This window comes from Dermacentor albipictus, chromosome 5 (genome assembly GCF_038994185.2).
Source record: "Dermacentor albipictus isolate Rhodes 1998 colony chromosome 5, USDA_Dalb.pri_finalv2, whole genome shotgun sequence".
NCBI classification, from domain to species: Eukaryota; Metazoa; Arthropoda; class Arachnida; order Ixodida; family Ixodidae; genus Dermacentor; species Dermacentor albipictus.
The window spans coordinates 123,524,207-123,550,410 of NC_091825.1; the positions used below are offsets into that span (position 1 = coordinate 123,524,207).

Below are 26,204 nucleotides of genomic sequence, written 5' to 3' on the forward strand. Positions count from 1 at the left end.
CTTCACCTCTGACCTCGATCCCGCCGCGTCCCTTCCCCGCGGTGCGAGCGTGCGTCCTGTCGGAACGTGGAGCGCGCTTTCGCTCACCGCTCGGCCGGTCGAACGACAAGCGGCGGTCGACGCGTGTTCTTTCTGGTATAGTTTCTCGCCGCCGACGTTGACCCGGCTGTGTGCGAGAGATATGCCCCCGAAGAAGGAGGAAAAGGGAGGGGGGGGGGGAGAGACCCCCTAGTGACGACGACGAACTCCCAGGGGGGGGACTTTCGAGTTTCGATTCGCGAGCCTGTTGGACCTATTTGGAGGCTTTTCGTGGAAATTAGTTTCGGGGTGCGGCGGGATTCCGGTGAATGCATCCGTGTGCCGTATTTTTTTTTTTTTTTTGCCTCCGCACTGCGGGAAGTAGCGAGGTGGCTATAGTGTACAAAATTCGCCGCAGATGCCGCTTCGCTTCGTCTTGTTCTTTCTTTTTATCTTCCGTGCGCGCGCGGCGGGACAATTGATGAGCGGCGCAGATATAGGTGCGTTCTTTTGCTCGCCTTATATTAGACGGTAGATATCTGGCCTCTCGTGACCTCTCCGCTCAGCCGTTTTCTTCCATCAGATTGTCTTTCTTTTTTTTTTCACAGCGAGAGGGAAGCACGCAAGGTGGGAGAGAGGCGGGGCGTTGAAACGGCAAGGGCATAAAGGTCGCTTATGCAATTTCGCTGTCGCCAATAACTCAGCGCACTGACATCGGCAGGACAACTTGAGGCGGCGCGCTGCCCCCTCCCCCTTCCCCCCCGCTGTGCTTGTACGGCGGCAGGTTTCCATGCTCGTGAACCGTGCTGCAGTGAAAGCACAGAGTGAGCTGATATATCGTACGTTATGAAAACAAAAGAAAATATCCAAAGTAAAGAGATCTTTCGAAACACAGACTGCCGTTACGCTGGTCATCAAAGGATGAATGAAGAAAAAGAACATCGGACGTGAAATCAGATTGGACTAAAGCCATATCGACCGTATGCGGTCAAATTCGACAAAGCTATAGTATACTTCGAGACATTATAATAATGATAACTTCTTTATTTCCATCAATGATGGAGGAGACTGCGGGAAAATGTCGCTTTAGAGGCAAGCGACTTGACTAGAGCCCGCAGCCTCTTTTACAAGGCAAACAGCGATTGAACAGGAGATATATACACATAGCAATTGACTACATGTGAAATATGCGCAAAAAATAAACGCAAAAACACAAATTACCCGAAAAACGCTCTTCAATTACTTAGGAAAGATTGAGTGACAAAATGTTCACGTAAAGCTCGTACATCAGTTATATAAATATCAAGACTTGATTTCAGAAACAAATTTAAAAGTGTTGGTAGTGTGTATGATATATCTTGCGTAGAATAATTGGCACGCGGAGTGACTACCTTCCACTGTTCCGTGCACCTTGTGAAGTAAGAATGTGTGTTCCTGGTGCGATTAGATAACTCATGAAGAAACTTTAAATTCTCTTTTACCTCCCGTTTGAAAGCTTGACTTAACTTATAATTATAAAGGTTAAACACGGGTATTATATTTGCTTACGGAAATAAGTCTGATGTATGGGCATTGTAAGGCAGCTTAAATAGTACTCGCAAAAATTTTTTTCTTAAATATATGCATCTTTTGAGCGTAACTCCTCGCCGGGTATATGGGTATAACCTCCGCTTGACTCCACCACGAATATATAGTACTTGCCCACAGGATATCTAACGAACACCTAACGCCGTATCACGTAACTTGAGTACGGCTATAACATAGAGCGCAACGCCTGCATCACTCTAGTCTATACGGATGTCTTGCATGTATTTCATCCATGCGATGAGCAGAGTTCGTCGGCAGCTCTAGTTACGAACTCCACAAAACGTCATTATAGGAATGCTGCTGCGTTTCTATTGATTTTCCTTGCCCTGAGTAGACTTTCTGAATAAATACAATTGACTGTCTCGTATGTGCTTTTTTTATTTTTGTGTAAGGGCGTACGTATCTCTCCTTCAGTCGCGGTGTACAAATTTACGTACTCGATTTGTCTTTTGTCAGTTCTGTTCAGTGGTGGCAAAGGAAAAAGAAAAAAATATGGACCCTGAGGTTCGGGTAAATTTAACCGTTCGCATACTCAACGTGACTCCATTTTACTTCGATTTGAAGGGCATTGCTACGTAATACTTTGTTTACCTTTCTCGTAATGCCAAGAAATGCTTTGTTCGTATGCTTTGAACAGGTGATCCTACTTTATATGTTAAAAAAAGAGGCAATAAGTCTGACTGTGCAATAAACCGATATTTAAGTACTCTCTATGACTAACTAGAAAATGCACAAAGCAACATCACCCTGTTACCGTCCCTTACAAAAGTGTACTTTGAGTTTCAATTGACTGCGTATCAAGTTTATTTTGAATCTTTAGAAAATCAATTCACACTCGATACACATTTTATTGACTAAAGTTAAGAAAACGCCTATTGACGCACGATCGTTACATATTTAACTGACCAATTACTGAACGCTCTCAATATGTGAAAATCGAAAGGCATTTAATTCGCTAGTCTGCTAACCGAAAGCCATTCATCATGAGGAGGTTCTATATTAACGCGACTGTGGTGCTGTTGAGTTGCTCATTAGATTACTGTAAGCATACAAGCATGCTTAATTGTGTAGAAAAGAGAATGCTTCCGCTTGCACTAATATTGTAGGTCGAAACACCAGGGCTATGTAGGTCCGTAGAAAAGTATTCGATGCGGGTAGCGCGAGCAATGTTTGTATGCCAATGTGCCGTGTGTGTATCTTTCCTGTGTAGGATGTGTTTTTATGTAAAAGTGACCCCGGAATTGTGACCTGGGACCGTATCATATCGTAAATCTGAAAAACAAATGCTGCCAAGTATTCTTTTCCCGAAATTTTAGGAAAATTACTCCAATTATTGTCGAACATGCAGTACATAGCCTTTTCTTCCTAACTAGAGCAAGTGGTCCTCTCTCTCTTTTTTTTTTGTTTATAGAGCGAGGCTAGCAAAGCTATATTTGACTGCCTCAATACGCGTTCAGTTGACATACAGAAGAGAGAGAGAGAGAGAAGAACTTTATTAATGAATGGTCCGGCAGTTTCGTTGTGGTGGCCTCAGATCCGAAGTCCTTGGACTCGGGCGACGGAAAGAGATACTAATTAAAACACGGAGGCCAATCTATTTCTGAAACTCAGTGAGAAAATTCCAGAAAATTTTAATTTACACACAATGCAGTATTTAGAGAAAGACCACTCGAAGCTGAACTAAAACTCTGTAAAATTTTGCAAGTGTCGACCCTCTTTCAACGTAGTCTCCAGCACCTCGAAATAAAATTACGCAGCTTTGACTCATTTATGGACGGCCCATCGTAATTCGTGTCTCAGGTGAATATATGGACGCACAGTAGATTCAGCACCAAAATGAGACAAGATACACGAAGTGTATAAACACCGCAAGCTCTGGACATGGACTCTTTCTATACTTTTCACCATCTATACCCTTCCTGTCACCTCGTGTGTTAGTGTACTGTTATGTCGTTTACACCCATAAACGAAAAAAAAAAGAGCGTAAGTCTGTCTATAGCTCATGCACACCCTTTCTCGGGTGTAAGGGTGTGAGTTATAAACAGATTTCTCACATTTAAGGGTGCGTACATCATTCTACAGCGTGCTAAATCCACGTGCACTATTTCTGGAACAACGCATCGAGCAGTTCGCTCGTCTTCGTTAAAAAAAAAAAGAAAAAAAAAAAACGAGTGCGCAAGGCCCCGTGGAGCGGTACACGGGAGAGGGTATTCAACGCTCCACACAACACTTGCCCGCAACGTCGCGGTCGTCGCTGTCCTGAGCGCGGTGCGTTCCGACGGCGACTCCGCCCTGCTGCAGGCATCGGCGACGGCGCGCCAGCTTCCACGGTAGCGAGACCATGACGCTGCCACCTTACTCATGAGCGTGGCTTCACTGCGCTGTGACGCTGTAGTTCGGCTGCCGATGCCGTACGCCGAACACACGCACGCACGCACGCACGCACGCACAAGCGCACACACTCGACCGGCTGTCACAGATCCTCTGGGAGCGCGGCAGCCTCACCGAGTGCATCTGCGGGAGCGGGTCTGCGGCACGCCAGCAGTTATCAGGAAGGGGGGGGGGGGGGGAACCTATTAACCGTGCACCTGCACGTATAGCCCCTTTTGTTTCCTCTGCGTTTTAGGCTCCAAATCGCCTCTTTTCGATTCTCTTTTCTTTTCTTTTTTTATGCTTGATTCCGTATTTCCTTTGTCTTTCTGCTGTTTCGTTTTGTTGCCTTTCTTTCTCTTCTGATTTTGTTTTCTCATAGTTGGTCTTTTAGAAGGAGAGAGACCTATTGCCGTGGGACCCACATACGCACACGCGGTGTGCGCGTTTGTGCGCGCTACCGACGGTGTCGCGCGCGCAGCTCGGCCGTGTGCCCCCGTGATGCCAGGTATGTAGGCCGAAAGGACGATTGCGCGAACGTACGCAGGTGGCGGGCTTGTAATGCCTCGTGCTTGTGTACTTCGATAAGCGCTGCGCTTCGTGTAGTGCGGCCTCTGGGTGTGTTGTTTTCTTTTGATGGATGCTTTCTTTCTTTCCTTGTAATGCGAAAGCATTATATGCCCCACTACGTGGAAATCCGGCGTTGTCCTTGGCGGTGTGACCGAAAGATGGTACCAAAAATGGCCGACAGCCCGAAGTGTAGAAACCCGTCAAAAAATGCTCCGATCGACGTCAAATTTGTCAGGCAGGTTTCCGTAAACGAAGTAAGATAACGCCTTCGAAAAAATGGCTGTGGCTTAGGTAAGGTTAAGCCCAGGATGCGAAGCATACTAGCCTTTATTTTAGTTGTTGAACCACTGTTTAGCCTGGTGAACTGCTGTTGCTTGGCTATATTTGGTTCGGCTAGACGAAGAAACAACTCATGCATTACTTCTTCGCCTTCAAGAGTGGAACGCGACAGCGTTCCCGTCGACCCGCCAAGGGGTGTAAGACAATGGGCTACAGGGCAGCGACTACGCGCCCCGCATTGGACGCGGTGAGCGTCGAGCAAAGCAGCGTTCGGCGCGGCAACGAAATGTGCGCCTGAGCAAGAGACGCACGCCTTAGAAACAGCTCGTTTCTAAGGCAACACCGCATTCACTAGAGGCGCTTTTGTACCGCTTTGAAGCATCGTACTCGTGGCTCAGTGGTAGCGTCTCCGTCCCACACTCCGGAGACCCTGGTTCGATTCCCACCCAGCCCGTCTTGCAAGAGTTGAGCCAAAGCCACTTCTCCTCTGTCGTGACGTCACGGTGTCACGTGATTTCATGGCGACACCGCCGCGCCTGAGGAGCTGGGTTGAGCTCTCGTAATATGCTTCGCATAAAAGGAAAATGCGTAAACGTCGGTCTGGGTGGCACTCGAACCCGGGCCTTCGGGGTGCGAGACGTGCACGTTTCCCCGACGCCACGCTGGTTCGATCCATGGTTATGGTTGACTAACGTTGTGCCCAGTGCTTTCGTCATTGCGTACGTCACGTCGCCGCCTCCCACGCGCCACTTGCTCTTCGGATTTCATCGGTGCTGTGCCTACTACGATGCACCCCGAAGCGTCTATACCTCAGCGACAGCTGTGAAACGTGGTCGCCCGACGGAAGCACGTATGCATAAGAAGACGAAGCAAGGGAACACAAAAGAAGACGACATAGTCGCGACCGACCTACCTTTAGGCGTAAAATAAAATTCATCGTTCGGCGGCAAAATCGTCCGAACGTTTCCAGCATATGGCTAACGTATACACACACACCGATTCAGAAGAAAGAACATTAATGCATGTCGAAAACATAAATCTAAAATATTCCACCTAAGCGATTGTAATGCCTTCTCATTCCCGCACGTAAGCAGTCATAAGTGTCTCTGCTGAATTATTATTTTTTTAGTCTTTAAGTGCGCTAATTCTCGCCTTCTCCAACTGCCGACTCTAGGCACGGTCGTTTTGACACTTCTATAAGCCGGATTTGGGCGAGGCGATAAAATTTTAGCTCATTTGCTCAGTGAGCCGTCATAGGACTCTTTATCAGGATATCGCATGCGCTGGACGCGTCTATATAGCTATATAGCTAACGTATATATATATATATATATATATATATATATATATATAGCGAACGGAAACTAACGGTGCCAGAGGCCGGCACTACGTACATTTAAACCCATTTCGTGCGACCACCACTATATGCTACTTGGATGGAGTCAGTTTACTACGCTCCTTAGCAGAGTCCACGCGTAGACGTAGCCAGAAATGCCACGATTTTAAGTCACTGTTCGCTATACTTCTAGTCATCAGTGACTATCACCGCGTGTACTTGAACGAAAATCCCATACGCAGCATCAATAAGGTACCACAGCTTGAGATCACTATTCTCTGCGTTAAGTCATCAAGCGATATCGCGGTTCAAACTCTAAGCAAACTTGGATGTGCACTGATAAATACCACACTTTCAAACCACTCATTCATTATGTGAACTCACCAGGGGCTGTCGCTGCACAGTTTTGTACCGAAGTCGTATGAACATTACCGAAGACTCAATATTTCGGAGTGAATATCCATTACAGTAGTGGATATTCACCATTTGAAGTGATCAACAATGAGCGATCTGAAGAACCAAACTGTACCTTACTTGGAGTAATTATTATTATTATTATTATTATTATTATTATTATTATTATTATTATTATTATTATTATTATTATTATTATTATTATTATATGTGTTAAGATACAAACAAAAAAACAGGGAGGGAGCAAGCTGACGACTGCCACCGAGAGGGGCACAACGTCTGCTCACTCTTTTCGAAGGAGGGAATGAAAAGAGAAGAAGATAGGAAACAAAGAAATAAGAAAGAAAATACGAAATAAACAAATTACAGAGACGCGGAAAAAAAATAGGAACATGGAAAAAATGGCTATAAGCGGGAGGCCAAATCAGTTTTGTGCATGAAACTTAGCAAGGCTCTATGGGCCTGGTCATGTTTAGCAACGCTCCCTCTCGGAAACAGGCAATCATCAAGGGTCGTATACAGGAGTCCAATCAGTCCATATTTCTTAATTAGCACTGCAGGTTACGTGACGAATGCGGGACACTCCAATATAAGGTGTTCAAGTGTCTCGTGGGAGCCACAGGACATGCACAACGAACTGAGGACACGTCCTTGACGTTACAAACGTTCGCGCACGAACACAGAGCCAACTGTCTGTGTTAGTGCACAGGAAGCATTATTACAGATGTCAGATATTCGCCGGCCTTCTTTTTCTTTTTTCGCAGATACGGACTGTTTTCTTCAAGTTTATTTCGAACATCATTTAGAGACAAAGCTATGTTTTTATATATATTCATTTAAATGTAGAAAGCCATATAAAGAATGACTACTATATATCGTCCTGACACCTATATGGACTTTTTCTTCTTCTTTTTTTTTGAGTGATGTGAAAAGCGAGGCCTCTTCCTGCGGTTATGCGTAGCGGCTGGAAAAGACCGTGTTGTTCACGGTAACACATGAGTCGATAACCGGAGTAACTCTTTACTATCGAGCAACGACTTTCTTTGGAGACCACCGCGAATTTGGCCTGGATTCGAGATACCTATACCTAATTACAGTACGATGTAGATTTGAGCCACACTTTAGAGGCGTCGCCACTAGCACGTAAAGTGCACATATACTGTCCACGTATTATAGATTGGCACCACGGTGACCCTATAGATGTGTGCCACTTTATCTGCTGGTGCGGTTACGTGGAAAACTTTCGTTGAGTGCGTCTCATTGGAAACTGTACATACGGCCGTGAGCGTGTTTATCGAGGCTTTGTGAACAATCTAGACAACATGGCGTCGCCGATTGGACCAATACTGGGCGCTCAAGGTAGATCAGTAATGCTTGTATAGTGTAGTAAAGAGTAGGCATTGTAATGCAGTCTATAGTAATATACGCCCTTCCTTTTTTTTTCTTTCTTTTTCTTTTCTTTTTTTTTTCTTCTTTTCTATGGTCTCCTGCGAGCAGCGAATTGTTTTTTTTTGTGGATCGGCAACAACAGGTTCATTGCAGCCTTCACATCCGCTTGAACCCACCGAAAGCAGTAATTTTTTTGTGCTGCATGAATCGTCATAAACAACGGGGCCTCGGTTTATCACTTCCTCGTTTGGCGGCGGCGGCTGGAAGCTGCAATGCGCTGGCGCAACGTAATCCCAACGGCACAAGTGTTTCAGCGGTCGCGATGTGTAAGCTGCGATGGAAGCCGTCCCTACGCGAAAGCGAACTCAACAGCAGCGCAGTGCAAAGCGGAGGAAGCGACAGAAATCAACTTTTTCCTTTTTTGCCAGGCGTCCCGTTTCGACGTCGATCAGGCGCTGCAAACTGCTGCGCACTGGTAGTAGTACAGGAAAGGTCGCAATAAAGAATGCCGCTGACTCGGATCTCCCCCGACCGACAGCAACTGGTGGCATCGCGCGGCTTGAAATATATGAGGCGAGCTAACTAGCAGCCTTTGACCGCGGCGCCGCGTTGATACGCTTGCTGGGCGGCAGGCGAAGGCGTCCTCCATGGTGGCGGAGCGCGAACTGCGATGTTCGGTCGCATATACACAATTTTATTGGCGTTTCGAGCGTCGCACGACGGATGGCTTAACAGAGCGTGACGTCACCGCCCGGCGGCGCGCACCTGCTGGGCTACACGCTGAACGCTATCCGTCGGTCAACGGCTCCGATCGGCTCCTGGACCACGATGAGCGGTATAGCGTCCGGTGACGCTGCTGTTGCACGAAACGCGATAAGGGTTAAACAGACTGTATATATAAAAAAAAAAAGAAACACGGTCCTCTGGCTCCACGAATACGATGTTTTGCATAATTAAGGCTGCATCATTCTCCATACACGCATATCAAATAATAGCTTCGTATTAATAAGTGGTGCATAATAGAAATGTCTTCTGCATTCTACGATACATTGCGTTTCATGCATGTGTAGCTATTGACTCGCCGCTCAATCTGGCTAAGCGGCTGCAGCGTTCCAACATGGAGCTCGATGACGTGGATGGCTTTGGCAGCCCTTTAAATTTTGTTGTTGTTGTTATATGTTACTTAGGAGATGTTGTTGCCGGCCTTTGTGTTGGTTGAATTGAATGCACCCATATGTGCTAAAAAGTCCGGCACAATTTGAGGAATCAGTTAAGAGCCCCATTCTTCGGTGTCCACACGAAAGGCACTGTCACACTTCCCTGTGCTCTCAATGCTGTGCAGGCCTCTGATGTCGAGGCTTGCCGGCGTTAAGGCGCGAAGGTGATTTCGTTCTTCGAAGACCATAGACCAACAACCCGCTCGTGGGTACCTCGACAAGGCGTTCCCGGAAGGCCCCTATATATGCTGCGATTGAGATACTCGTCAGCATATCTTCTTCTTCTTCTTCTTCTTCTTCTTCTTCTTCTTCTTCTTCTTTAGCTAAGAAAAATAATAAGCTTGGCCACAGAAACGGTCGGATATCCCAATTTCTTAGCTAAAGAAAATAGCACTGCTACTAAATTATACTGTCACAAGGTTATCACAACGTAGCAAAACACCGACAAAGTAAGTCCGTAGATCCCAGAGAAAATAGACAGAGAGCGAGAAAAAAAAAGGCAGTTATACAAGTACAAGAAAATGCAAGCCCGAACAGGTTATTGAAACATAGAGGAAGTTAAAAATGCACTCAAACTACTGTTCAGAAAGAGCTCATCGAGTCCACGAGAAAATTCTGTGCAGCCTTGAACGCTAATTTCTGTTTGTTGCATCATGACCAGTGTACAAGCGCATTTTGCAGAAAAAAGAAAGATGGACGCCTATCTAAAGTATTCAGAAGACTGTGAAATATCTCTCGCTGCAGGTGATGTTGTGGGAATTGAATGAAACTACGAACACCGTATCTGTGAGTGCATAAAACCAGTCATAGCAGCATTGCTCTCTCACAAACCAGCGTCTCACACTTATCGTTTGAATTGGAATTCGCTCAGAACACATCGAAAGCTTCATTCCGGCCGTCAATCATACAGCTCGGTAAAAGCACGCACTTTAGGCCAGGTCTGTTTAGCAGAGCACTGTGGCCGTTGAGCGTTATCGGCAACAGGGCGTCTACCAGGAAAGAAATTTTTTTCTGCTCTCTCTCTTCGAGAACTCAGCGTGAATTAGCATCAGCAGTTGAAAGCTACGAATCATCCCCGCATCTGGACGTAAACCAATATGATTATCACCCTAAAACTGCGGATGCGATATCCACAATGACGGAAAGCTATGGCAGAGACTGTTCTAGTGTCTTGGTGCGACCAGGTGCGGAGCCAGTTTATTATTTTTTTTTTCTCAAGGGAGGAGTCTCTCTTTGAGGTGGCGATTGATCATGAGTTTTCTTTTTTTTTTTTACATGCTGGCTGGTTCTCTTCAGTAATAATTAAACTTTTCTTGTCTCTCCAGAGGAAACGAACAGTAACCGCTGGGAAGTAGGACTTCACGAGTTTGTCGCTTGATGTACGCTGACTCTGCGCGCACAAATATTAAGAGGGGCCCCGGGCAGGACATTTCGACCTCCCCACCTGGATCCGTGCTTGGGTGTGAGAACCGTTTGTCGAGAAGACAAGCTCTTGGCGTTGTCCACTATCTTCGCAGGGGAATCTCCACATTGACGCGTCCAACACATTGAGGAGCGCAGCATTTCCGCAGATTACTGCCGATTCGAGGAGCTCTTGTTCGACCTGTACATAGGCGCAAAAAGTCGGTATACAGCATTTAACTTAAGTTTCAGGACCTTATGAGCCATTTCGCGCACTGCACGTCTTGCAAGTTCTGTGCGGTCGTATTCTTTCGCCTCGGATGCTGTGCGCTTGGCGCGGTTCAACGATGTAGAGGCGATCAGCTCGTGCGAACCTCGGTGTACATCCGTTGGTGCGAGGCGTGCCCGGATACACGTATATACGCAGATAACTGTCCGGCGTTTGTCGGCGCATACGTTCGTTTACACGGGAATGCACGGAAACTCGTATATAAGATATACGTGTCCTTTTTTTATTGCTTTGATTTCTTCGCTTCCTTTGAGTCGAACCGTTTCGTGTTTGGAGGACGGGCTGTCAAGAACTCAATCATGTCGGTAGCATCACGTTTTTGCTTTACGAGACGTTTTGCGGATATGGCTGCGATTAGAACGGTGGAGACGAGGGCGGAAACTGCAAGGATAATAATTTACGACGCTTTATGGTGGGGCCACTAAAGGTCGTGACCTTTCGGAAATGACCTTCAGATGCGTGAGTATATGTATACATGGGCCGGCTTGGTGCCGTTTATCACAAAGCTGCACAGAGCAGGAACTTGGGCTTGTTGGTAAAACATTCTGATTACAGTGCTCTGTCTATCTGCTTCTCTCGTTTCCTCTTGTCCAAGTTAACGTGCTGTTTCAAACAGAATGCATTTATCTGAATCTGTGTGCCATCCGTTCATCAGCCATACTGCACGCAGCTACGGTAAGTGGAACGGGAGCTAGAGTTGCAATTTTCACGTCAGTGGTTTTACAAATCACGCAGAACGCAAACACTGTTTCCTGTCTCCTACTTATATGCAGTCGGGGGAAAGAGAGAGAGAGAGAAACAGGACCTAGGCAACCGGTTATATTGTTAACGCGATTTATGTGATGTGTTGGCGGGAGTGATTTGGTATATAATTAAAGCTGTTTCGCGAAGCGATGTCCATATGTCGCGTGACTCAATTGTTCGCGCCTTTCAGTGCCTGATCGCAGGCTCAGCGACATACGTGCTCTTTGGTATTAGAGTGGAGGTGAACACTGTACAGCAAGCTTCCTCAGTTTCGAATGACACGAGTATATAGTCGCCAGATCAGCTAACCGCTACAGAATATGCAGACATAAATAGACCCATCTTAAAACTTTTTGTGCGCAAACAAACAGGGACGAAGAATAGGGGCAACACAAGGACGAGCGCTTGACTCATTTGACTCAATTAAATATAGACCGTCAACATTTCTGCGCATATATGTATGCCGCTCACGGACTGTGAAACTGGCTTTCCTACGACTACAGCAAGTTGTCATCTTACGTGTGCCGGAGCTGTAGAGGCGCCGACAAAAGTGGTATACTCCACGCAGATTGCTACTGCAGCGGCGTCGCTCGGCATTTTGACGAGCTGAAGCACGAAACATTGACACGAGTCAAGCGACATGCCTGCAGATAATAAAGGGCACCCATTGGCTGTCTCGATCCCAGATGCTGCCTGTAGATGGCGCTGCGATGCAGTTTGCCGTAAAGCCCCTGTTTGCCGTTGCTCCGGCTCCTGCTGCGTGGAGTGTATACCACTTTTGTCGGCGCCTGTATACATGTGCACCGCAGCAAACCACCCAGCTCGCACTGATCGACGTGCCAACATCTGATTCCCGGCAGGCTATGCACTTCGCCAATAAGGATAAAGGGCGCTGTTACCAGTCGTAATCATCGTGCTTATATACGGCAGTTATGTGCGTATGACGACGCATTCGGTCGCCTGATTCTACACGCTTTTAGGACGTGCCAATGCTCGCGCGCGAGAAGCTGTCCTGCCTGCAAAACGTATACACTGCATATACCAAGTGGCTCTTGACTTCCTCGTAGCTTCCGTTTGTACAGTCACCCGCAAAAGTTTACGAGACGCGGGATTTGCGAGAAAGTCAAATTTCCGCGATGCCTGTGCACGTAGCCTCTAATTAAAAGCTTTGATCCGTATAACAGTTCTTGCGAACTACACTGTGATCCGTTAAATTAGAAGCGCTACGCCCCAACAGAGCAGAAATCCGCATTTGTCGGGAAACCCGTGCCCCGTAAGCTTTTGCGGGTAACTGTACGTACATTCACTCGTTTCTCCGTTGCACGGCTGCGATGAATGACTTTCCGGGACAGAAGTGAGAATAAGGAGGATAGATCTGAGAAGGAACAAGGTATGACGATTTGCTTACTAATGTGCTTAAAGGCAGCGTATATACTTAAACATTATACCCGCACCCAACAATATGTATATGCGTGCATAACTTACAGGCGAACCTGAATCGTCGGTTCACTTTTTTCCTGCGGCATGCGAGATTGAAAAAAAAAAAATCATGACTGATATTGTTGTAGTCGCTCTTGTCCACTTAACCACATGCGCACAACGGTATGCTGCATATATACGGTGAGACCACAATGCAGTCGACTGCAGACGCATGGAGTTACTGTATATAAGTCAGCGCGTATACATACGCATGCGTGCCCGATATATTAGCATTCATTACATTGCAGTGGTATAATTAGCATTCGGAGAGTTATCAGTGCCTCACTGAATGTTATACTCCTTCAGCGTGATAACAATATAAGAGGAAACGTTTGGGAGGGAAGGGGGGGGGAAATGAGAATGGGGATGGAAAACAACACAAAAAACAGAATACTAGCATTCGAAGCAATGCATCAAAATAAACGCTCTTATCTCGAACAAATCGCCTGTCCCGAGCGTTTCGCCGACGGTAAATTTCAGGAAAGCTGCCGTGAACCATAGCGTTTATTGTGCAGCACAGATGTTCTACCAGCTCTAGGTCAAAGAACACTGCCAGCCGCTTGTAGAGCAAGCTTTTGCGCGAGTCATTTATCTCCTCTTCAGTTTATTATTATTCTATTACAAATTTCTTTGTCGCCTCCTTCTTTCTCCTCACTTTCACTCTCTATTCTATACGAATACCACACAGAACTAGATTATGGCGAGAGGGCGCGCAGGTAGCGCGGAGAAATTGAATTTAATATATGTAGAGGCCGTGTGCAAGAGCGGATATGGGGTGGGACGTATCAAAGCTGGCGTTAGGAATGGTTTTTGATGCCTGCCTAGCTTCATTTTTTATTATCTTTTTTTCTTGCGCACCATGACGTAGCCTAACCACTGGAGAACCAGGAAAAATTTAATTGTGAATGAAGGCCGAATAGCAGGAAGGTCAACCAGAACACGACGTTCTAATAATATTTGGGGTTTTACGTGCCAAAACCACTTTCTGATTATGAGGCACGCCGTAGTGGAGGACTCCGGAAATTTTGACCACCTGGGGTTCTTTACCGTGCACCTAAAAACTGAAACGAACGCAACGTTTTATTGTAGCGGCCGGCTTGTATACCTGGCTAGGCCTAAACGTGTCTGTAAGACGTATAATCCTCACGAACACCTTTTTTCTCCATCTTTCCTTTTCCAAGAGAACGGTCGTGCAACCCAAGGACGCTTCTAAAAATGTTGTGGTTGACAACGGTGTCGCAAGATGTCGCCACATGCACTGCAGTTCCGGGTTACGTCTTTCGGTTTACTTGTGCATACGCCTAAAAGCTGGTTCTTTATTCTATGGTGCGCCTATAGTGAAAATTTGGGAACGCAAGTCGACGTAATTATAACTCATGCACGTTGACCACAACGACAAGATAACTACCCAATACAACACACGGCGCCTTGTATTTCGCTTCGGCTTTCTTTTGCCGTTTACAAACACGGAATACACAGGTTTCCGGATACATCTTCCGTGACATGCGTCGACTCCACAGCAAGTCTTCGACATGCTAAATTTCTCTATAGTGTGTAGCGACCAGCTTATCGCGGATAAGCCTATGTACCGGTATTCTGGTATACGGCAGCATATGTGCTCGACGCACTGAGTGCAGTCCTCTACACGCGGTGTTTGTTCCGTCGCGAACAGTCCTCGGCTGTCTATCTCTTGCTCCCTCTTCACACACGTGGCTCCGTGCTCAAGGTTCTTCGCTTAATTACGAAAGGCAGAGCCGGAGCGATCGTGCTGCCGCAAACAGGAGTGTGTGTGTGCGTGTGTGTGTGTTTATGTGTGTATGCGTGTGTGTGCGTGTGTGTGTGTGTGTGTGTGTGTGAGAGTGAGAGAGTGAGAGAGAGAGAGCAAGCAGCGTGGGAGACGCACGCACGCACGCACACACACACACACAAACACACACTCGCATACGCAGGAAGCGAGCCACTTGCATTCGGCGGCTGGCGTAAAACGATATTGCTCGCCTACCAGCAGTGAACGCATGCCAGTGTCCTCGTCCCAAAACGGCGCTCGCAATCTCTCTAAATGAAAAAAAAAGAAGATTTAATAACAAAACAATGTAAGAGAAACTGTCATCCCTCACGCTCATCAACCTTTGATCACGCGACGTATCCTCTGGCGGTGGCAGCTGCGCGTGCGTTGCTCGACAATTATATATATATATATATATATAATATGCAGCATGGCTACACAAACAGGCAGGTCGGCAGCAAGGCGCGCATGCGACGGTAGTTGGTCGTCATGCGCACGACGTGAGCTAATTAGCTTTGCTTTATTTTCGTCTATTTTTCCAGCCCGACTTCGATTCTTGTTTTCGTGCGTTCAACGCGCAGCGAGCAGGCGTTCGCTGTTCCAGCTTCCCAGTTTCATTGATTGTTTGTTTACGCTCGTGTGTAAACAAAGCGCATGTGGAGACAGGCCCCTGGGGAAATATTTCGTTTATATACATGTATATATAGACGTGAAGAAAGGGGATTAACCGACGGGCCCGATTTTATTAGTTATATCATTCGAAGCCAACAATGACACCAAGGACAACACGGGGGAAATTACTAGTACTCACTAGTTGAATTGAAGAAATTATAAACTTAGTAGTAAAACATAAATACCCCAGAAATTGGATGGGAAAATGGCGCCGCGGTAGCTCAATTAATTGGTAGAGCTCCGCGAGCATCTCACACGTAATGCGAAGACGTAGGATCCTTCCCCAGCTGCAAGTTGTTTTTTCATCCACTTTCATTTCCATTAACTTATCATACCTTTAATTCAATTAATACATCTCTCTCTCTCTCTCTCTCTCTCTCTCTCTCTATATATATATATATATATATATATATATATATATATATATATATATATGTATATATATATATATATATATATATATATATATATATATATATATATATATATATATATATATATATATATATATATATATATATATATATATATAAATTTGCCGTTTATTCTGCCATCCTTTATTAGCTTACGGCAAAGCATCTTGTTGCCACCTGGCAATGTACGATAAGGCTTGCGGTGCGCTAAAATATAGCAGATGCGAGGCAGCGAATTACTGCCTTTACCCGTATACGGTTGTAGGGCAAAGCGAAACTGCCGAAAACTAATACTTAGCGATGAGCAGTGCTTCAAGACTGGACGACAGGGCTTGCCAGTGAACGCTTCGGTTCTGCGGTTGCTGTCTCCGCACCACCAGTCCGACCCGACCCGACCCGACCGGTCTTACAATGTTTGCGCGCACCATGCTCAACGGTCATATACGGCTCAGCTAATCCAAGCTCGGCCGGCAGGTTGACTAATCCTGATCAGGTAGCATAGTCCAGCACGAATTCCTGTATAGACTTGAGTGCCCGACTATAGACATCCTACACCTAAGTTCTCTCTCTTTCTCTTTCACTCCCCACGTGTAGGGTAGCAAACTAGACTCAGTCTGGTTAACCTCCCTGCCTTTCCTTCTTCTTCTTCTTCTCTCTCTCTCTCTTTCTCTCCTGTATAGTGTTTACAAATAGGCGGGACAAGAGCGGGTCGAGTCGAGTTTAAATTTATCTGCCGGGCTCATAAACTCTAGCTGTGAGTCGGGCTGAGCGAGCCTACATAAACGTCGCGTCAGGTAGGGCGAACCGGTTATTCACAGGGTCAGTCAACTCTACCATGTCTGCTTGGTGACGGGTATGCTATCCTGCTAAAGGAAAAGCAACTGCGATCCGGAAGATCACAGTCATCACCTTATCTAAGGCCTCTGAGCTAGCACTGAGAGAGAATGAAGAGGAAAGGCAGGGAGGTTAACCAGATATGTGTCTCCGGTTTGCTACCCTACACTGGGGATGGGGCATAGGGGTTAGAAAGATGACAGCGCTGAAGTAGCTGTACGGCTAACATGCATCCCGTCAACACAATGTACGGAACTGAAGACGTTGCCAGCCACGTTCAAGGCATTAATGCGTATGCCACATGTCTACATTTGTGGCGGATGGCACTCGGTCCAGTCTCAAAATTAAAGAAAAAAAAAGATAGAAGAAGCTCCCCCCTCCCTCTAATTGTTTGCCTCTTGTTTTAGCTCACGGAACATTCTTCGCGCGAGCTGCATGCCATGGGGACTACGTTGCACACGCAACAATCCTTCCCATCGAGCGTAGCCCCGACGTCGACCGCACCCCCGGTGTATAGCATTTGCGCATCCACGAAGCTCGAGATGGGGATGAAAAAAAAAAAGAAGCTGAACCAAAAGAGGAAAAAAAAGAAAAAGAGGGCGCATGCGCCGAACACTGACAAGTGCGAAGCCGTTCACACATGGTTCACACACTACCGCATCGGCGCGCACAAACGCACACGCGCTGGACGCGGGCCTGCGCTGTGAGTGCGTCTGTTCGCGCGCGCCCCCCGAATTCATGCGCGGCCGTTTACGGCCACGCGCGAAGCGCAGGCAGCACGAGGCGCCGCGGTTCCTGGCGAAAATTGAAACGGGCGTGATTTGCCACGCGAGAGAGAGAGAGAGAGAGAGAGAGAGATGACCGCGCGTGCGTGCGTGCGTGCGTCGTTCAAAGCCGCGCACAAACGCGAGCGCGCGGCGGGCGCACGCCAGCAGTGCGCGCGCATCACACCGGGCGGCGGCGCCGACGGCGGCGGCGGCTGCGACGCGCGCATGTGTTTGCGTTTTATGCAACAGATACGAGCTGCGCGACGCGGCGTGATGATGGTACGGTGGTCGTGCATGCGCCGACGCGCGTGGCTTGAGCGCGGTGCTGCGAATAACCGGATCTCGCTCGAGGGAAGCGAGCCAGGCCGTTGCTTCCATCTCGCCTCGGTAGCGTAAATATATCCGCGGCCGCGGCGGCCGCTTGGACGGAAGCCTGTTGCTCCCTTCCGGATGATTAATTTAGGCACCTTAATTCCTTATATTGTCTTGCTTCGGTCGCTGCCGATCACACGTGCTTCAATTATGTATTCCTTCGGCGTTCTGATCTCGCGCTCACGCTTACACATTATGCGCTCCCGAGAGACTGTTCACAGAAACGTGGACGGGGACGCACTCGTGTTGTTCTCCATTTGCAGTGAAGCGTGGGCACCTTGACCACTAATTGACTAGCTGTGTAAAAAATAAAAATAACATTGTTAATGTATAGAATCGCGGATTCATACTCCCTCGGGCTCAAACAGGAAAAGAGAACACTCGGTGGGCGGCATCCACACAGGTTAGGCTTTTGGTGAGGCTTCGAGATTATCTGCTAATCTTTCCCTACACCCCCTCCCCCCCCCAAAAAAAAGATATAGAGGGGGGGACGATCGTTTTCATATACGGTGCTCACGGAATGAAACGCGACAGGGAGAATTCAGTAGAACCCTGCACATGTGCAAACTATTGGAGAGTACCATGTCATCTCGCCAGGAATCCGGTCACCAAAGGTGACCCGGACTCCTATCTAAGTTTCCGCGCCAAAATTGCGTGGATGTGACACGAACTACAGCCGGCGGAAACGAAAGCATGCGCATTAGAGTTAGCCATAAATTGACGCGTTACATTCCGTGAGCACTGTACCGCTAGAAAGGTCACCTCACGGGTCTAGGCGTTTCAGTTCCCAGGCAATCGACCAGCAGTACACACACACACACACACGACAGTTGGGACGGTCGACAGACGAGCGGTCCAGTCCTCTTGGGCGGGTTCCCTTCCAAATTGACTTTTAGCGAGATGGGGGAGCACGGGTCGGCTGGAAAGTGGGGGGAGGGTATAGGGGCGAGGGGGTAGCAGCGGAGTGATCTCGCGCTGCCGAGAGAAGATAGAAGCGGGCTCTCGTTTTGTGTGGGCGCAGCAGCGCGGCGTGCACGAGCGAGAAAGGGCCCCCGGAAGGAAGCAAGAAGAGTCGCGTGGCGGCGGCAGCCGCTGGGCGAAAAAAACGGGCTCCCTTTGTCGCCGGTCGGCCCCCCAAATGAGTCCGCCGAGACCTCCTCGAAATTGAAACCAACGAGCGGCGGAGTGCGCCGTGGGACGGTCCCTGTGTCGTTTCCTTGTCCCGCTGTCATCAGTCCCCGCGCACTGGAGAAGGAAAGAGCGCGCGCCTGCCGAAAGCCCCCCCCCCCCCCCACCCCTACACACACATCCCATCCTCCCCCCTCCCCCTTCTCCAGGCAGAGTCGGCTTCGGCACCCGCTCGGAGGCTACAGCCATGAGAAAACCGGTCGCTTCTCTTTTGCCTCCCTGGCCGAGTAATAAATGATGCAGGCCCCCTTCGGTTACGGTCACTTGCCCGTGTAACCTTAGATCTTCAGGGACGACGACGCTCCTGCTGGCTCGACCCGCGGTCTGACTGATCGGAGGCGTAATGCCGCGCGAACTTTACTCTGGTCCGTACGCGCTGGTGCGCGCACCGTCCCGTTTCCCGCTCCGTATGCCGCTTTGCTTTGCCAGCGCGCACGGACGGCGTGCTGTTGTCTCCCCGAGGAATTGAAAATACACCAGGAGGGAGTACCCGGGAGGCAAGTGGTCGTACCGCGTAAATAGTTTAGCGTGGATCAGGTTATCGCGTAATATAAAGCATTCTGAGCCAATGATGCTGGGTCGCTGAGTGTATACGAAGAGAGAGCAACGCCGGACGGGGCCGATTGACACAGTCGAGTAGCGAAGAAGCATTTGACAGGCGTTGATACAAATCAGGTTTGGTGGACCTTATAGAGTGTGGTGTGCACTTGATTACAACTAATTCCCGACTGGGTGCTGTTAGGACGGCTTATCGATCCCTTATGACACCGGGCCTTCATGAATAGCGCTACGGCCAGGCGCTAAGCTCACAGTCGTGTACAGCGGTACGACAGAAACGTGCACAATAAGCGTGCTCTCAGAGGCAGTGTTGTGTTGTGTTATACGTGTTGACACCCCACGTGAACAGGGGTAAGAGAGTCGTTAAACCAACCGTGCTACAGTTACTGCCGACATGTATACTGTCTTTGACATCCTGTGTAAAAACAGAAAAAAAAAATAAAGAGCCCGCACAACGAACTGCTGGTTTCGGACATAATCGTGAGTCTCCAGTCGCATGTTGTTTAGAAGAAAACTACGTGTAGGTTAAACTCGGTGGGTCGTCCTCAACTCATCTTCAGCTCTGGTGGCTGAGGACGAACCGCTAACAAGTATTTGAGTTAGCCTCTGAGGACGCCCCATCGGAGTAGGAGACCCACTATTCCGAGGTTCGGATTCTACCATTGGCCACACAATATGGTCTTTAAACTCGTAATAACCATCACACAAACTTAGCTGCATTTCAATTAGCGCGCGCCGAGAAACCTACGACAATCGACGATCACAAACTCCACAAACAGATGAGCTATGCGACTATACCGTCTGCGCGCAGCTAAGTGTGTATACACACTTAGCTGCGAAGATATTTAAGTGACATGTATATTATGTCGCCTAAGCGTGTTCGCAGGGTGAGCAGCATGAGGCAGCCCTCCTGGCCACCCATAGTAAACGCGAGGGGCCCTATAGTGTGCCTTGGTTGTTACTTTTTATGGTAGCTGCCGACATAACCTGAATCCTGTCGCATTCTCTCCGTTTCTGGTGCCGCGGACACAAGATAGGGAATGCGACGAAGCGTCGCCGCAGTCTTCCAATATGTCAAGGCCGCCAAGAGTGCCGGAGAGCTCTCGCGTGAGACGGTGCCACCTAGGTCTTGTACATATAGCTCCGATAGGCCACTAGTCCGAGGCGACGCTGGCAGCGCCGGCCGTCAGAGTTCAGCTAGTTCTGCGCAGTGAAGGGAACGCCTCAAAGCCGGAACGTCAGCACTGACGTGAGCGTGTGTTATAGTTGTAAATATTGAGTGCCTCGTTGTGCAAGGACACCACGCGTCCCAGGTGGAACACGTTTTAACAGTGATAACTTTGCAGACTCCGGTTTATCAGGCTCCTTGGGTACAAGTGCACAACGCGAGCGAAAGCAACTCTTATCGTGCGTTCGTACACTTTTTTTCTCGGATCTAGAGGACCACACAGTGCACCGAAATGCTCTGAACTGAGCCGTACCGGTAGTTATACGGGCTCTATGCACGCTCATTCGTGCTCGGGGTACCGCGTCGCGATATTCCGACGTGTCCAGACACGCGGAGTATAGGTCGAGGCGCGTAGATTGTCACTTTTACAGAGACCCGAACAAGCAGGGCCTCCAACGACGCCCGTGATAGCGGCCCGTTAATGGCGCCGGTCTCCGCCGAGAGGCGCTGCTGAGCCAACCTCCTCGCAGCTGATACGCACACACACGGCGAAGTCAGCGCGGCGCCCCCTGGCATGTCCACGTCTATGCGGTATACGTATACCACCGCGGACGCTCGCTGCCGATCGAGCTGCCTGCATATACTGCGTGAGGCTTATCTGTCCCGAGGGTGTATATAGATCGTGTTTGGACAGCGTGTAACGATGCTGCGACACGCTATGGTCGATGGGACATGTGGTGGCTTGCCTCTCTCACGGGTATTCGCGTGTGTGTACACACGAACGTCGAGCGATCCCTGGCCCATATTTGCGACGAGTCTGGGCGCCCTCACGCGGAGCCCATCTCGTTATCTTCATCGAACGCTCGAAAGTGGACGAGTGGTTTCGTAACTGCGCGGCGAATGCGATGCCGACGCTTCTACGCTGCTTCGCCGGAAGGTTTGTGTTCGCAATTTATGGGCAAGCTGTAAGAAGCCCGGGACGCACAAAACGCGCGAGAGCGTTTCTTCCGAACAAGAAAGAAACATAAAACTGCAACTCACATAGCCACGGCCTCCGCCTGTGCGGCCAGCGCACTATCCTGTGAGAAACATTCTCGGGACGTGACTTCCAACATGTCTGTTTTAGTTTTCCCTTTCTTTCTACGCGTCATTGAATATATTTATTTCGCGTCGCTCGCTATGTACACTCTCGATATTCTGTAGCCATATTGACCGTGTCCTATACACACTGGATTACACTTTGTACTTTGCTACCGTCTTTCGTTCGAAAGGAAGCGGCCGCGTACAACAACACGCGCTTTTTCGGAAAGCCCGAAAATTTTTTTTTCTTGTGATCGGAAATTCAGGAACGTTTTACGCGCGAAGGTGTATTTTGTTCTCAGACTTGCATTGACTGTAAACGTCAGCTGTCATCATTGGGAACAAGGCTCCCCTTGTGGGAGCCTAAACGTTCTTTGTTCTTTCTTTTGAGCGTGTAGCGTTCTTATGTGGTATTATGTAGATTATATGTGGCATTCTAACGATATTTTCGGTGGCATATAATCGTAAAATCAAGAGCAATAACCGAGAAAGAGAAATTAAAAAAAAGGAGAGAGAGAGAGAGCGAGAATGAAGAGGAAAGGCAGGGAGGTTAACCAGATATGAGTCTCCGGTTTGATACCCTGCACTCGGGATGGGGGATAGGGGTTAGAAAGATGGCAGAGGAAAACGCTAAAAAAAGGGGGGGAAAAAAGACACGCACACATGGAGGCGCACACACAAAAGGCGTTCCAGTTAAAGTCGTTCACACAGGCCGGTAGATCGTAAAAACCGCAATAGCGCTTGCACGGCCTTCTTCTGTGACGGTAGGTCCTTTCGATGTTGCAGAATTATTTTTTCGGATAGCGGTTGGTCATCCAGTTGGTCAAGTTCGTGGCGAAGGCATGCCCTCTGGGAACTGTACTGCGGGCAGGTACACAAGATATGGCCAATTGATTCTTCAAGGCCGCAGTGGTCACAGGTTGGGCTGTCGGTCATCCCTATGCAGAATGCATAGGCTTTAGTAAAGGCAACGCCCAACCAAAGTCGATATAAAAGCGTGGCGTCTCTACGGCGAAGCTGTGATGGCGCTCGAAGACTTAGTGTGGGATCAAGTGAGTACAGTCGCGTGTTTCTTAAATGTGGATCATTCCATTGCGACGCGGTGCACTGCCGAGCAAGTAGGCGGAGCTTCCGTGCTGCGTCAATTCTAGAAAGAGGAATTGGGACGTGGCGCTCCTCAGTATGGGCTGAGCGGGCAGCGTGATCCGCCCGTTCATTGCCGATAATCCCGCAATGACTTAGAAGCCACTGAAAGGTTATTTCGTGGCCTGCATCACTTGTATGTTGTAACATTTTTGTAATATGGAATATTAGCTGTTCGTGCGGTCCGCGTCGTAAAGGTGACAGTAGAGACTGCAGTGCCGCCTTCGAATCGCAGAATATTGTCCATTTGTGTGGTGGTTCATCACCAATGTGTTGAAGGGTAGTAAAGAGCGCTGCGAGCTCTGCTGCCGTCGATGTTGTGGCGTGAGTCGTCTTAAATTTGATTGTTGTAGCTTTCGCTGGTATGACGATTGCCGCCGCGGAGCTTCTTGGAAGGACAGATCCATCAGTGTAAATATGCGTAGAATCACGGTAGTTCTCGTACAAATGTAGTAGCGTGAGCTGTCTAAGGGCTGGCGATGATAGATCAGCTTTTTTCGAGATACCAGGTATAGCGAGGTTGATTTTCGGCTGAGCGAGGCACCATGGAGGAATCGAAGGTCTCGCAGCCGGGGTGAAACAAGCTGGCAATGATTCATTATATGCGGTTATCGTCTGGCTGAAAGATGTTTGTGGTCTGTCCGTTGTTAGGGAAGCCAGGTGGTGACGGGGAGTCCTGGCCAGATGCCTTATATGTGTCCTGAGTACTTCAATTTCAATGTGGGTCCTGACAAGGTGGTCTCCAGCGATTGCTATCGTAGCCACTGTTGAAGCACTCTGAGGCAGGCCTAGACAGATCCGGAGCACTTGACCCTGAAGACTTTGTATTGTGCGTACATTTGTTTTACCTGTGTTGCTTATTGCTGGCAAGCTGTATCGCAGAAATCCTAAAAAAAGCACCCTGTACAGTTGCAACATGGCACTGGGCGACATTCCCCAGGTCTTGCCAGCGAAAAACTTGAGCAGGTGACAGATGCCTGTCAACCTTTTTTTCACGTATGATACGTGTGGGCTCCATGACAAGTCCCTGTCGATTATGACACCTAGGAACTTGTGTGATCGGACCCGTCGTACTATTTGGCCATTTATCATTACACTGTAATTGGCCATGGGTTTGCGCGTAAATGGCACTAGTGCGCATTTCTCTGAGGAAATTTCCAGGCCTCGATTACGGAGGTAGATAACAGTTTCTGTGGCGGCTCTCTGAATTCTCGCTCTCAACTGTAGGCGTGTTACTGCAGACGTCAATATGCAAATGTCATCGGCGTACATTGAAAAAAAAAAGGAAAAAGATATCGGGACTATGGGTGACGGTTTCATTGGTGCGAGAGGGTGTTATCTTTAGCGCATGTATACCTCGTATATCGCAAACAGAAAAGTCTATTTCCAAGCCCTATCTTTGGTAAGCATCATTGTTCGGTACGTCGTCTTTCTAGTTAACTCATTCAACGAAGAATTAAATGTTTCCGCGCAAGAACGATCGGAACCTCTGACCTTTGTCATTGGGTTCATCTCACGTCATAGAAAATTAACTCTATAGTTAACAATCGCAGCAAAAAAAAGAAAAATACATAACAACAGAAACTAAACTTGCGACTGGTAACGACCACGAATGCTGCTCAGATTTAAAAAGTAAATAAAAGAACAGAACGGAACACAATATTGAGCCCATCAACATGTCTGCTCCTGAGACAGATTTCTTGTCGCCTCCGCAAAACTACCTGGTTTGATCAGCAAGCTAAAAACTCTGACTTATACTCTATAGACCCATGTATAAACTTAACAATGCCGGAAAATCTAAGAGACAACAGAAAATTTGTAACATTGGTACACCGCCTGCGCCTTGGTACTGCATTCACTAAACACTTCTTGTACAGGATAAAACGTGTCTCTAGTCCACAGTGTTCTTGTGGCCATGCAGACGAAGATGTGCATCATCTTCTCCTCGAGTGCACTAAATACAATCCACAAAGAAGGGTACTGTAAGCAAATTTGTTGATATTAGACAGAAGACCATTCACTCTCAAAAAAATACTTGGCCCATGGCCAACTGCGGGCCTTCAAAAAAGAGCGCTACTTGCTCTGAAAAAGTTTTTAGAGGAGACCAACATTTTGGGAAAATATTAGGTATCAGATGATCCGAATGCGCTAAATGAGTAACATAAACGTTGTTCGTGATTCATAATTGGTTTATGTGGCGATCGCAACTTTTATGCAATATGTATAATTCTGTTCTGTACTTGCAGTGCATTACATGTGTTGTGTGTTATGGCTGTTCTAAATATCTGACTTTATATATGCGTACGTGGACTGAAGTAATGCACAGAACTATGCGACTCATGTACTGTTGGACTGTATATTTTTTATTCATCCAGTGTTCTACTGAGTGCCATATTTCGTGTCGCTATTCTCCTTTTTTACGCAAATTTGTTTCCTTTGCCAAGTGACAAGGAGTAGCCGGTGCCACCATAAAGGCGCCAACCTCTCCTAATATTCATTTCAATTAAAAAAAATAAAACATGAAAACAAAAGCTCGCTCGTTATACGAAGTCCCATCACCGCGGATTGCTCTTCGTTTACTTATTCGGTGAACAAAGCTCACGCTTTATTACCGTCGTGTATTTCGCGGCGTGTGCAGGCCGGCCTTCAATATAGAAGAGCGCCGCCTGTTCGGTACGCCAATATCGTATAACATCAGACTCACGCGCGAAAGTCGGTTTCTTCTTTTGCGCAATCTCTTCATCGGGCTCGTAAACTCTGGTCAATTAACCGCCAGGCTGTTTGCGCGTCTTTATATTCTAAGCGAACCGAAATCTCGGTGCTTGTGTATAGCTTGCCCGAGCGCTTTGTTCACGGTGTGTGCAAGCGATATTGTCCGTCGCAGTTTCATTCTTTTTACGGCCCAACTTCTTTCTTTTCTTCTTTTTTTCTGTTAATGATTTAGAAAGCCGTATCTGCATGTATGATTAAATTGTGAGGTTGCGCAGCCTGTGCTCCAGTTTCTTTTTTGATGTCGTTGTTGTTTTCTTTTTCGAAACGCATCTGGAACTGCTCGTATACGCCAAACCATATGTTTTTTGGGGTGTTTTCGAGCAGACGAAGACAATCGGCCGGTTGGCTTTCAACTTTT

At 47.8% G+C, this 26,204-nt stretch overlaps 1 protein-coding gene across 2 annotated transcripts in view; it reads right to left on the minus strand.

Annotated features, from left to right (window-relative positions):
• The window catches only part of LOC139060064 (protein bowel-like), a 170,650-nt gene that overhangs the window by 76,296 nt on the left and 68,150 nt on the right, over nucleotides 1-26,204 (minus strand). Inside the window, exon 1 of one of the 2 annotated variants that reach the window (XM_070538848.1) lies at nucleotides 3,840-4,095. The exons of the other annotated variant lie outside the window; for it this stretch is intronic. Coding sequence (XP_070394949.1) covers nucleotides 3,840-3,948 — 109 coding nt within the window. The 5' untranslated portion in view covers nucleotides 3,949-4,095. Of the gene's footprint in view, nucleotides 1-3,839; nucleotides 4,096-26,204 lie in introns of those variants that run through there. 2 annotated transcript variants of the gene reach the window in all.